This window comes from Penicillium verhagenii (assembly GCF_028828195.1).
Source record: "Penicillium verhagenii strain IBT 33310 chromosome Unknown utg000005l_segment0_segment0, whole genome shotgun sequence".
Taxonomy (NCBI): Eukaryota; Fungi; Ascomycota; class Eurotiomycetes; order Eurotiales; family Aspergillaceae; genus Penicillium; species Penicillium verhagenii.
The window spans coordinates 2,505,491-2,518,965 of record NW_026643169.1 but is presented as its reverse complement, the minus strand read 5'-3'; the positions used below and the strand labels follow the sequence as shown (position 1 = coordinate 2,518,965).

The 13,475-nt window shown below is 45.3% G+C and overlaps 3 protein-coding genes across 3 annotated transcripts; 1 reads left to right on the top strand and 2 right to left on the bottom strand.

Moving 5' to 3' along the window:
• Positions 1 to 702: 702 nt before the first annotated feature.
• N7466_004460 (uncharacterized protein) lies at positions 703 to 2,530 on the bottom strand (the record flags this gene model as incomplete). Its single annotated transcript, XM_057163857.1, has 7 exons — positions 703 to 1,487; positions 1,541 to 1,798; positions 1,858 to 1,891; positions 1,947 to 2,075; positions 2,128 to 2,176; positions 2,240 to 2,324; positions 2,371 to 2,530. 7 exons carry the CDS (start codon positions 2,528 to 2,530, stop codon positions 703 to 705), a joined length of 1,500 nt encoding a protein of 499 aa, XP_057022538.1.
• A 511-nt stretch (positions 2,531 to 3,041) lies between these two features.
• On the bottom strand, positions 3,042 to 5,156 carry N7466_004459 (sphingomyelin phosphodiesterase; the record flags this gene model as incomplete). The annotated part of the gene is made up of 4 exons (XM_057163856.1): positions 3,042 to 4,460; positions 4,504 to 4,785; positions 4,837 to 4,923; positions 5,016 to 5,156. The coding sequence occupies 4 exons, from the start codon at positions 5,154 to 5,156 to the stop codon at positions 3,042 to 3,044; spliced, it is 1,929 nt and encodes a 642-aa protein (XP_057022537.1).
• Positions 5,157 to 12,050: 6,894 nt separating this feature from the next.
• psf3 (DNA replication protein PSF3) lies at positions 12,051 to 12,922 on the top strand (the record flags this gene model as incomplete). Its single annotated transcript, XM_057163855.1, has 6 exons — positions 12,051 to 12,092; positions 12,158 to 12,226; positions 12,279 to 12,337; positions 12,423 to 12,612; positions 12,681 to 12,789; positions 12,855 to 12,922. 6 exons carry the CDS (start codon positions 12,051 to 12,053, stop codon positions 12,920 to 12,922), a joined length of 537 nt encoding a protein of 178 aa, XP_057022536.1.
• Positions 12,923 to 13,475: the final 553 nt, after the last annotated feature.

The window sequence follows — 13,475 nt, the reverse complement described above, 5'->3', positions numbered from 1 at the left end:
AAATAAAACAAGGCAACTAAGCCAAGAACCAGTAACATCATAGTATCAAGACTTCATGTCTCGGACCTGCTCCACGCAAAAAAAGACTTGGTTCGAGACATCTGCAGTCCCGTCGAAGTGGGGAAAAAAAGGGAAAAATGTATACGGTCTAGCCCGATTGCCCACTTTTTTCTGGATTTTTCTTTTCGGACAAACATCGGACCTGGGGATTATGGAGTTGCGTCGTTCTGTGATTCGGCAGTTGGACTTCAAGGTTAGAAAGAAAGTGTACGTAAACTACGGCAGGGAAGATGAATGAGATGACGCGTGCAATGCTGCGGTCATGAAAAGATTGATCACGCGCAATTTCGAGAGCGCTTGCGTATACCACGACTACTTACAATATACAGGTCACAGAAAAACGGAGTACATATAATAAGAGGTATGTTATATCGTTGAACAAGCTCCATATCCAATGACACGGCGAAGATAAGCATTTCTTGGCAAAATAGATTTTATTCTCAAGTTCGATTGGTTATCTAGTACAGTGTACAACGGGGGAAAGAGATAAAAAAATACTAAATTAAAATGAAGATAGGAAAGACCAGGACAAAGCAAGGCAAAAAAAAAAACAGCCTGCAGCATGCAGACTGGTACAAAAGGAAACAAACCAAGCGAGGGTAGATGTTGGCACACAAAGGAACGGGGCAAATATCAGGTCACTCAAGGGTTGACAAAGGTCAAAAAGTCCAATGAGAGATCAGTAAAGAAGCTAGCTCCTGCAACGGTAGTTGGGTGACCAGTCTCGGTCACATTGCAGTACTCGATGAAATTGCCAGCAGCCTTGTTCTTCTTCTCGATGAAAGTGGCATACTCGGACAAAAGGCAGCTCTTGCCCGGTCCACTCTGGCAGCTGGCAATCGGGTAAACAGCGTCGTTGAACAAAACCCGGAGATAGGTCTCATTCGAAGTCTTGTGTCCCGATTCGACTTCGCAGTTCAACGCCTCAAAGGCAACAGTGCCGCGCATGGTGATAAAGTGGGCCACATTGTACAGGTGGTTAGCAGGGATATGGGTATCGGGAAGATGAGCCTCGTTATCGAAAATGCCCATAGCAGCGGTCATCTCGGCAATCTGGTTATCGTTCAAGAACGCCATGATCAGGTTGGGAACTGTGAAGCTGCCTCCGTCGGCACTGGTACCAGTCTGACCGGGACCCTCGGCCAGCAGAGTCACAAGGCTGTTAAGGAAAGGCAAGAAAAGGACGGGGGCGGGCCCATCAGCACCAGGGCCAACGTCGTAGTAGTAGCTCAAGTCTTGCGAGTAGGCGTAGTTTGTGAGCTCGGATTCGGTGAACACATTGCACCAGGGGCTCAGGTTGCCGGTAATCTGACTCTCGTATGCACACATGTACGGGAAGAAAAGAATGTCGGTCTCATCGAAGGTCAGGTTGCCGCTGACCAATGAGTTGAGTCGGTTCACGGCCTTGGGTGCCCAAGTAGCATCCCCTGTAGAATGTTTAGCCAGAGAATACTAATTATGAAAATATTTCATCACTTACAATCGGTAACATTGTCGCCTCCGCTGGAAGTAGAGGCGAAAAGTGGGCAGGAATCAGAGGGGCCAAGGGAGTTACCGATGGCGCTGACAGAGCCGGTGGAGTTCACACTGACCACCGAGCCGTAGGTATCAGCGAACTCGTACAGGTAGCCATTGACAAAAGCACGAGCTGTCTGGACGACTCGGGACTCGTTGATGGGGGCCTTGTACTGGTTGGCCCACACGTAGAAAGGGTTGCCATCTTCGTAGAAGTCGGGATCTAAAAACATGGTTAGTACTGGTAATGCCGAAAGAGTATACAAGCTTTGGGTGACTTACAGCGAGCTCTTAGTTGGTAACCAAGATCAGTGGCCTATTATCCATTAGATTTTGGGAAGTTTGAAATATTGTAGGTAGACAAAACATACTTCCTTCCAACCAGTCATGGACTCCGATGCAATTTGCAACGTTGGGTTAGTCAACACTGGGCTCCAATCAGCAATGAAAGAGAGCGCTCCACGAGCATCGAATCCTTTCCCCTTGACAGCAATTTGGATCTTTTCAAACGTCAATACCGAGTATAAGAGCAAGTCAACACTAAAAACCAACCTTTTCTTGAATCCCAACCCAAGATTCATAAGAACCCGTGTCGGGGAATCTTTAACACAGTACCCGGTCAGTCCAATCGGTAAGTAGTACACGGGAATTCAATGAAACCTACCTGCTTCCATGTCTCACGACATATGCAGCCTGTTGAACCGTACACTTCTCAGGCACACTGTTATCGATACCATTGACATTGGGGCCTGCCAAATCAGCAACATGTCGCATAACCATGCAATTGAAACTAACCGGCAAAGAACGGAGTATTTCCGCCAGAGTAAATCAACGGGTTCTGAACCGTAGAGCCCGACGGGAAAACAATATCGTTGGTCGGGGCTAGCACAGCAGCATGGCTGGTAGCTGCTAGCAATAGCGTAGAAACAACGCTCTTAACAGAAGAGTATGCCATTGTGGAAATTGGAGTCCGGTTCCTCCGATTTGAAGTAAAAGAGTGGTACTTGATCTACCTCAATATTGCCATTCAAGTATTATAAGTAGTGTTTTAAGGCCCCCGGGCCGCAGGGACAACCAGCTTAACTCGCCGGCTTAGCCGCTATTAGCGTTTAGCGTCAACGGGGCCACTAAATAATGCAGACCTATTGCCGGCCCACGTGTCAAGCCCAGCAATTAACCGAGATGGAGCTTATATTAAATTTCCTTCTTCCATAATACCATTGCCTATTTAGTCTATGCTTGCGAGAGCTAGTGCTCTAGTACCTGCATGACTCGTGGACTTAATCTGATCCGGCAGTGGCCACCGACCCAATGACTGTATACTCTACGAACATGCATCGAACATTGAATCTTGGAAGTTTTGAGGTAAAAAGTTTTTCAATCTTCCAAATTTCTATTGCCGACGGTACTCCGTACGCCGCCGGCCTATCGATCTACTATCGACTCTCTTACTATTGCTGCTACTCTTAGTCAACAGTGACGGTGCTGTTGACGGTGGTGTTCAAGAAGCTCGATCCCAACTTTGCGTCGGCGGCGCTCTTCAGGGCCGTGACAGTGGTCTCGAAGTCGGCAAACATCTTGCCGATAATTGACTCACCGCAAGAGCCCTCCTCGTGGGACGAGCTGCTCGAAGTGGATCTCTTGGCCTTCTTAAAGCTGATACCGGGCGTGATATCGACACAGTTGTACTGCGCCTCAGCGGCACGAAGCTGGCAAACCTCGTCGGTCTTGCAGTCTCCTGTGCAAGAAGAGACGTCCCATCCGCGGGACTTGCGAGCATAGTAGTCCTGGAAGACGGTGTCGTCGCTATCGAAGAGGGCAGTGACATTGTGCCAGAATGCGGGGGTCAGCTCGGCAGCAGTGTCGGTGACAGGTGGGGTGAGGAGGGAGCCGTACGCTTCCTTGGCCGAGTAGTACTTCTCCCACGTGGGATCGGTCTGATAGGTGGAGCTCGACATGTTGGCAAAGTAGACTTGGAAATCAAGGATACCGAACGTAACCGGGTCGACCGAGTAGACGCGGAAAGTGGGGTTTCCTGATGTTGGGGTCAGAGCAGGGGCAATGTAGGACATCATGGTGGCAGTGTCAAAGGTCGGGTTGGAGTAGTTTGAGTATGCGATCTCGAACTCGTCCTTGTGGGTGTGGCCGTAGAACACGGCGGCAATGGTGGCGTCGTATCGCTGGATGATTTGGTTGAAGTAGTTCGATCCATCGTGGAAAGTATCACCAGAGCCCATGGGCATGTGGCCCATAAGCCAAACCCGCTCACCTGCTGTCTCGGCAGCATCGAGCTCGTCGACAAGCCATGCCAGCTGACCGTTAGGGTCGCTTTGCATTGTCTCCTCATACAGCCAGAAGTTCTCCTTGTAGTAGAAGTTGGTGTTGAAGGAGATGATCCGAAGGTTACCATCGGGGTAGAGTACGGAGTAGGAACCGTAGTCATCTGCGGTGGTGGCAGCCGTGGATCCAATCCACTGAGTCCAGTCGGATGACAAAGTGTCATACGCCCACTGGCTGGAGATGGTAGTGTCGATATCGGACGGGGGGAAAGAGTTGACAGGAGCAACGTCATGGTTTCCAATCACACCATAGACCAAGCTGAGGTAGTCGGGCATGCGTGTGTTGTAAGCGTCGTTGAGGTCGTTAGTCACCTCGGTTTCGTTGACGAGCCAAACTGCTCCCTCAACAACATCGCCGGTGAAAATAGTGAATGCCGCATTAGGAACAAGGCTCTTGATAGCTGCATACATGCTCTCCTCCAAGTCCAAGGGGGAGTCGCAATTATGGTTTCCGTATTCACCAGCTGGGTAGCTTGTGTTTCCGGGAGCATCAGCTGAGGTGTATGGACGGCAGCAGATACTTTTGGTACAGTTGTAGCTAACATTCTCTGTTAGAATTGTAGGATGAAAGTGCAAGGGAAGGGTAAACAAACTTTGCGCCTTCCTCGTAAGAAAGATCAACGTGGATATCACTGATGTGGACAACTTGGATCGGAGTTTCTCCGCTGGATTCTGGTCGAGTCGCATTGGCTGCCTTGGCAGAGGGGAAGTCGATCGTGTACTCAGTGACTGCAGGATAATCACAGAGACCAAAGATGGTGGTACAGAACAAAACGGCTGTGTGAGATGGAATATCCATGTTGCGAAGGTCATGAGCCAAGATTGGGCCCTCGCGAGAAATCGCACCTTCGCACACATCGTCATCATCTATCTATATCGGATGTCAGAAAAGATCTATGAAGCAATATGGGGAGCAACTCACGCCAGCCAAAATGCAGACCTCGGTGATAACATCCACAAAGTCATCGTTGCCGAGATGCGCGAGCGTCTGGAGAATCACCAGCAAAGCCTAGATGATGAATAATGTATATGGTTAGCATTAACAGTTTTCTTGGAGACATAAATTAATGAAAATTCCCCCAGTATCTGGTCATGACACACCTCACACCCTGAACAATCAACGACATCCTCGATATCGGTAAGCAGCTCGCTAACAGTAGTTCTCTTAGCAAGCGACTTGCCTGGTGCGGCAATTGCAGCACCAAGCAGACTTGCAAAGGCAAACCAACGAGAAAGAATCATTGTGGATATCAATGTTCAATTCAAAGGGGATGATCAGCGGTGATCCTTCATAGATTGATCGGCCCGGCTCCCTTTTTATATGTATGCTTAAGGCTGTATACTCCGTCGCTGCAAGTACCAAGAGATCGATGCGATCAAGGCTCAAGGCTTGTTTCGCAGAATTGAGAATGAATCTTCCCGAATCCCTGCGCTAGGCCCGGATTCCGGAGGAAATCATTTTCTGGCACCAAGCACGTTGTTCTTATTGAGGCAGTGATTGACTGTTCAGCAAGCGAAGTGGACTTAGTCGAAACGTATCACGTCACTGCTCAATACATATCAAGGTTGACAAGGGAACTGATTGGTTGCTAAGATTTAGCCGAATCTTAGCTTCACATAGATTCTCCGAGGCCGCAGGTCAGCCACCGGCTACTGCATTAGTATGGCGCTAAGGGACAATCGTTTCCCTGAAGAACCGGGAACGTGCTAACGGGGATTTGCCCTTTTTGGGTCAGCTGTCAAACTTTGCCAGCCTTTCATCTCCTGGGAATAGGGCAATGGTGCTGATCATTTTCTTGTTTGGCATTTTTATACTCCATAGCATATTGTGCTTATGTTTTCCGGAAGAGTAGGTGTGCTTTGATCCTGCACGCGGTCATAAGATGCTCAGGGGTCAATAAATTAATCGGATAAGGCAAACTCCCTCTTTAGAAAAGATGCAGCTGTTCACTGCCATTTGAAACATGTTTGTTGTCCAGGTGGGTGGTAGATAAGGTCGTAGACCCGTAACTAGTAGATATTGTACAATTATTAAGGAGGGAATTGATGATATCATTTTTGGCGTGGTTTCACAGCGACCCTTCAGTTTATCGATATAGTGCGTAAGATATCCCCAGATCGTATACAAATCTCGACATGGTGTAGTTGGCTATCGCATCTGACTGTAATAGAATTTTCAGTTTATCAGAAAGTCCGCGGTTCGATTCCGCGTGTCGAGATAACTTTTTTTGCCTTTTTTTCAATCACCTCGGATGAACATGTCTCTGATCTGGATTCTACATACTATTACATACTAGTAGTATGTTACATGTACCTGTATGTTCCAATGGACCAATTTGACTTAGACAGTTTGTTTTCTGAGGTGGATTCTCCGGCGTCGTCCTTCCTCAGTGTTCCTTTTTTTTTCCCCTGATATCCCTTGATTTTGCTCTCAAGAGGTACAGTTTACCCATTTCATTCTTAAGGCTTCTTATAAAAACAAAGCAACACTAACTAGTACATTCAATGTTTAATAATAACCATTCCACCCGCATCCTTGAAGTACCCGTGTAAAAGGTTGATAATCAATGATCAACCACCTTGACCATGGCCACCACCAGTGCCACCAGTTTGTCCACTAGGCTCAGTGCAGACGTTCAGGATATCAATCAAAAACTGTTTAGGTTAGCTTTACCTCATCAACGTTATGTTGAAGTCTCACATTTTCGGTATTGCAGCATAGGGTTTGACCCTTACATACGCTGCCCACTGCAGACCGGTCAGCGTTGCCCAAATCAAAAATCATGAGAGACAAGTATTAGGATATTGCTTACGGTTCACACATCCCACTCCGATATCAACGGTTTTCCCCAATACGTTAACTGGAACCAGAATCTGACAGCATTTTGGCGTCTGGTTGCCACTGGAACACGTAATGGAGCTGTCTCGATGGGTGAGTGGGGATGCGAGGGCACTGACTGTAGTCACAAGAATAATAATTTCTAGCCTCATATTAATAGGTAGATGGTGGTAAATAGCACCGAGTTGATCGAGCAGTATTTTTCATATTTGAGGTAGCTTTCGCGGCATTTTGCCCACTCTAAATACTCTGGAGCGCTCGGGATAGCCTTAGTCTAGATTATTTGTGCCGTAAAATATAATAATATTGAGCCTGAATTTAGCTGATTCAATTGATTATACGAGCCGTGTGGTTAGGTATTGGTCGAGACGTACAAGTGGTGACCTCATGGAACTTGTCCGCTTTAGGATGTTCCCAGTGTGGCCGGGATATGGCCAGACCAATAAGCAAGAGGCTGTATGATCCTCACAACAGCCATTGTATGACAAAAGCACCAGCTTCTAGTTAGTTAGTTAGTTAGTTAGATAACCACTAGCCTAATATTACGCATCCAATGTCACAAGGCTGAAGAGTAGATCGCCGGTTCACAAGTCAAGAATCAGCGCTACGAAAAGTGCTCCGTTAGCATAGCGAAACTTGCTTCAAGATCCAGACTGAGCCATTTCATTTGTACAAACCAATACGATGTGTCCCAACTGCCGACGACTACAAAGCCCATCAACATCTGGCTGGCCAGCTACCACTCGAAGCTCACAGAGAGACCTGTATACGCTGATCTGGCTACGATTATTCAAAGACTTTGAACGGAACGTGTGTCTCAAAGTCAACATTCGATGACTAGACAGAGCCAGGCTAGTGGTATGGTGCACTACTCGCATTATTTCGCCGGGCGTTTGCTATGTTCGGATTTGTCCGTTTGTCGGTCACGGGCCCTATTATTGAATTGCAGCTGTTGCATTTTCGATGGCTCTATATCGAGAATCCGAGTGGAGAGACCTCGGTGCTTGAACCGATCCTTCAGGATTGGTACAACGCAACTAATCGACAGAGTCAAAAGCTACGAGTAACAGTGGCATTTTAATTTTTCCATGTGAAACTTTGCAAAAGGAAATCCTTCCTACGTAAGAGCCAAATAAACATACATGCTAGTTACTATGTAGTATTCATGCCAATAGGCACTCAAGTCAACAGGATGGTAGATATCGGCTTTGGCCCAAGTGATATTCGGGTATCACCCTTCACACATGCAGAACCGTCTACAAATAATATCTGCTTTCCACGCCATTGATAAATGTAGTAAAAACATTTTCAAGGTCATCATACTGGTTCAAATCAATTGATAGTTACGGAGCATGCTAAGGTGTCGAACCCTGAAGGCTCCAGTCTGATGGTTTTAGGGTCAACATGTTCTGGATCAATGACTTCGGCAACCCAGTCAAGAACCAATATCGGTGGTGCAAATCGAGGATGGGAGACTAACAATAATTTTATATAAAATAGTAAAAGTTGAGATGATAGAAGTTAAGATAAAACCAAAACTGCGCGCTGCCTTAGAATTTTATATAAAGAGCAAAAGTTAGGATAACAGAAGTTGAGATCAAACCAAAACCGTGCACTGCCTTAGAATTCTATATAAAGTAGCAAAAGTTAGGATAGCGAAAGTTGGGATCAAACCAAAACTGCATGCTGCCTTAGAGTTTTATATAAAGTAGCAAAAGTTAGGATAACAGAAGTTGAGATCAAACCAAAACCGTGCACTGCCTTAGAATTCTATATAAAGTAGTAAAAGTTAGGATAACAAAAGTTAGGATCAAACTAAAACCGTGCACTGCCTTAGAATTCTATATAAAGTAGCAAAAGTTAGGATAGCGAAAGTTGGGATCAAACCAAAACTGCATGCTGCCTTAGAGTTTTATATAAAGTAGCAAAAGTTAGGATCAAACCAAAACTGTGTGCTGCCTTAGAGTTTTATATAAAGTAGCAAAACTTAGGATCAAACCAAAACTGTGTGCTACCTTAGAATTCTATATAAAGTAGTAAAAGTTAGGATAACAAAAGTTAGGATCAAACTAAAACCGCGCACTGCCTTAGAATTTATATAAAAGATAGAAAAACAAAGAAATAAATAATGGCCACTAATATAAGGCATCGCCAAAATTCTCTTCACTTTAGCCGTAAAGATAATCAATGTTAATGATACGGCTCTCTTAAACCTCCCCTAAATCTCAGCAGGGAATTGTTTGGAAGAAATGTTGTCTCCATAGAGGCGCTGAAGATATATATTCTTCTTGGAACGCCATGACTATTACAATTAATGAGTCTAGCCCCGAAGTCAATAGAATCAGTCGAGCAGGTATACATATATACTGCAAGATCTCTAACTTATATTTTTTTTCAATAAAAATTCGATACCTACTAGGTACTATATATGTGTTGGTTTACATGGAGAGTACTTGAGGGCTAAGTGGAGCTTTCTTAAAACGGGACAATAGTATTGGCACTTAGAATTTCTACCGACGGACAGAACAATGATCACTTAGCTTGATAAGTGGTCATAATTGCAAAGTTGGGTGAAAATTTCATCAAATCTCGACATGGTGTAGTTGGCTATCGCATCTGACTGTAATAGAAATTTCAGTTTATCAGAAAGTCCGCGGTTCGATTCCGCGTGTCGAGATAACTTTTTTGTCTTTTTTTTTCTCCACTACCTTTTTTGCATAATCATTGTCATATACTGCATGTGCTTTGCCCTTCGTATCTCATTTTATTTCTTTTGTGTTTTTAGTCGTGATATTTATTCTGTTCCTCTTCTCTTCTTCCTTCTCTCTTCGCCGCGATCCACATCGAAGGCGGCATTCCCTTTGGATTCTCTCTCTTCCATGTGCTGAACGTAGTCTCTCTCTCCTCCGAACTAGGTGAGCGATGGGATCTTTGTTCAAATTTCGGCTTCTTTTCCAAGTTTGACTGCTTCAAATCGAAGCTAAGAACCCTCTCAAGTAGTAACTGAACCAAGAATCATTCAGAATGATTCTTAGTGGCTAAGGTATATAATCTTAGATGGCTGGCGGTGGTTAAAGTGGCTATGTAGCACTGGTAGTAACTAAGATGATGGGGGCGAACGGCCTCTTGATAAGCGTGCCCGGCCTCGTCATGATCACTAGCAGGACATCACCACAGGCGAGACCCCCGAACCCGATAACGACGAGCCGCTGATCGCTCAAGTCCAAGAACTAGGGTGTTCGCCCCTCTGATAATGAATGGCGAAGCCCAACACCATTTAATTGGGCTGAGGATGTTGAAAGAGACCACTCAGAAAAAGATGAAGCCGCTCGAAAGGGTAAACTTTGAGGGGGATCTCCAAAAGAGGACCCGTGTGCACATGTGGGTGTGCACATGTGTCTCAAAACAAAAGGCACCTCTTGGAATACTTTTGAACTTCCGGGCATTAACAGGAAAGTAGCAGTCTGGCTACCCGAGCCATTCGTGCTGGCTTTCTGGTTTCACCATACGGTTGCGTTGGTGACAAGATAGCTACTAGGAGAACATTGAATAAGAGATGGATGTAATCCGGAAGAAACGGAGTAGATTGAGAGAGAAGAAGCGAAGTGAGAAAACTTCGATAGACACGAGGGAACAAGCATATAGGAAATCATGTCGGTCTTGTCTCTCGTATTGCCAATATACTCCGCAGGTTCAGCGTATAGTCGCAGAAGTGGTCGTACGTGAAGGTTTTTGCTATAAGTTCGGCGGTGTTCTTCATTATGGAGTCTCCAAGCTCTTCGAACGTCATCGTTCGCGCCATAATCTGCGGGAATGCGTAGTACGGCGGAGGCTCCAGATGACATTTCTTCAAGTGCACGTAACGTGTCGTAAAGTCGTCCATGAACGTCATGAGATCAAGATATATCCTATTGTAGGATGCTACCTGCATCATGTCATCACAAATGTCGAAGCTCTTGGATCTGTATGGTTTTGTAGCGACGGGGATACTATCCCAGTCATTGTGTGACACCTTCTCCGTAGTCATCGCTGCAACCTGTACTCCTTAGAGCAATCTCTGTCGAGTTTGACGTGTCAAATGAGACTGGTCGTAGATTTTTTTTTGGTATGGTTTGCACAGCTTATGCGAGTCATTCTTCGAGTCCTCAAGTATGCTGTATAACCTACCAAGCAGAGCCTGTCTGTAGCAGCGTCTTGTTGACCGGTCAGAGCCTCCCGTACTTGCGTGACGTGCGTGGGGAAGGTTGAGAGCCAATCGGAGGCTTCCAAAGTACAGTAATCAGCGGGTGAGATGAGTCCCGAATCGATTAGAACGCTAGCTAGCGTGTAAATCGAATCGAGATAAAAGAAAAGCCAATAAAATATCAGGACTACTGATGGACAAGCAATAAATTATATGGAACGAATTTGATTAGAACCTAGAAGGATTACAAGAAAGAAAGAGAGAGAGAGAGAGAGAGAGAGAGAGAGAGAGAGAGAGTCTGGTCTAACCTATCGGGACAGGAACAGATGCTCGTTTTAAGAGAGCAAGTTTGGTAAAACCAGTGATTATAGAGCCTAAGCTGATGGAATCTTGTATCAAATCTCGACATGGTGTAGTTGGCTATCGCATCTGACTGTAATAGAATTTCAGTTTATCAGAAAGTCCGCGGTTCGATTCCGCGTGTCGAGATACTTTTTGTTATTTTTTTCTCCACTTACAAGAAGAATAAGGTCATTTTATCATTTCCATTTATACTATAAACATAGTTTATTGTTTAGTTAATGGTTATTATTTATGGCCCTCTATTTAGTATTTGATATAGATTAATCTATACCTTACAGCTACTTGCTTTAGACCTGTATCTCTGGTATTATGGACCTATGCCTTTAGGTATTCTAGCCTTAATAGAATCAGCATAGAACCCTCTAAGGTTATTAAATAGCCTATTTTCTATACTACCTTATATACTATTAATACAGTAAGGCTGAACTTCTGTAATAAAAAGGAAAGAGAAAAAAAAACTTATCCGGACACGCGGAATCGAACCGCGGACTTTCTGATAAACTGAAATTCTATTACAGTCAGATGCGATAGCCAACTACACCATGTCCGGATTATTGGATAACCCGACCGACCTATTGTCTCTTGAAGACCAGCGTTGGAGACTGTCAATCCCCGATTTGGAAAATCCGGAAAACCATAAAGCTGCACACGTGATCACGCGCGCAATTCGAAAGTGGAACGCGGACGCGCCTTGATAACAGCTCTCAGCATTCGTGATTGATTTAGGGAACGATTCATCTAATGGGTCACAATGTCCTACTATGACATTGACTCGATATTGACAGATGCCCAGGTAAAATTGGATCCCAGGATGAGAGATCTCAAACCTAAAATCCCCATTACTGACGCTCCATCCAGAAATTGCCATGTACCTTCGAGCTTGAGGTCCCCGGCCTAGGTGTTCTGGAAGGCAATCCAGGTGAAAATGTATGTATTTCTTTAAGAGTTTTACATGTCCATCTGCTCATCAATATCCCAGATCAAAGCGGGAACACGAATTGACCTTCCATTATGGCTTGGAGAAATGCTTTCTATCGCGTGAGATTGAACATCCCATCTAGACTTGCTCCAATTTTTTTTTTTTTTGAATATTGCTTCTGATACATATTTGGGCTCTATACAGAGCGCGGATCGGAACATCACGTTTGGTCACACTTGACATGCCGGAGGCCCTCTCCGAGCGAGTGATGAACGCCTTAAAAGCTGACCCCCGCACCGTGGATTTGCGCGCGCTAGCGCCGCACTTCTACAATCTCAGCGAGCGCATTTTCGAATTATTCGAAGAAGAAGAAATGGTCGATGTATTAACTGATGTTTGTCTTCCTCTCCCGGTCATCAAGTCCACTTTACTATTAACTGACCAACAATTTTTTGCCTCTAGACTTTTAAGCGTCGAGCAGCAGAGATCGCCGACCATGCTCACAATACGCGGGGTGCGGTAGGGGATGGTGTTGAATTCCTGCGTGGATTGGATGAGACGGAGCGACAATGTATGTTTTACCTTGGAATGGGGGCCTGATTAGGAAAACAAAAAGATTATACTAATCGATGGTAGTGTTCCGCGCTGCGCACGACCGGGCAAAGGCGATGCGAGTTTGGACTGGAGAGGCGAAACGGAAGTAAGACCGTGCGAAGGTGGCGGGGGTTGACTTGGGCTGAGAGCTGTGCTCGTCCTTGAAGTCGCCGACTTGCCCGTTTATGATCTATCATGCCTTTTACTTTTAACAAAATTGTCCGTTTTTTTTTAGGCTTTAATAGTTTGGCCTCGTTCTTTATTTCTATGCATGCAATTTGAATGCTATTACTCCGAAGGTTTACTATATATAATTCCGTACGGATTCAACCTCCACAATTGATAGAGTTCAGGCCGAAAAAGGGAACGGGAAGGAGCGATAACAGTCATACAAGGTCTCAAAGGTTTCGGAGATATTCTAATGTGACGTGGAGCGCGGGGCAAATGGACAGGTACCAGGTACAGACGCAGGATGCGATCAGTCCAGTCACGATTTTGGACTAGGGTATGCATGTAGCGAAAAGGGGTTAGATCAACCACGCGACGAGTACCTTTGCCGGGAAACGGCATTTGAGGGAAACAAGGTGGATGATTTAGAAAGGGTAGGGAGTACATAGGACGCAGTAGTAGAGAATCTATATAGTAGTGCTGGGTAACGGAGAT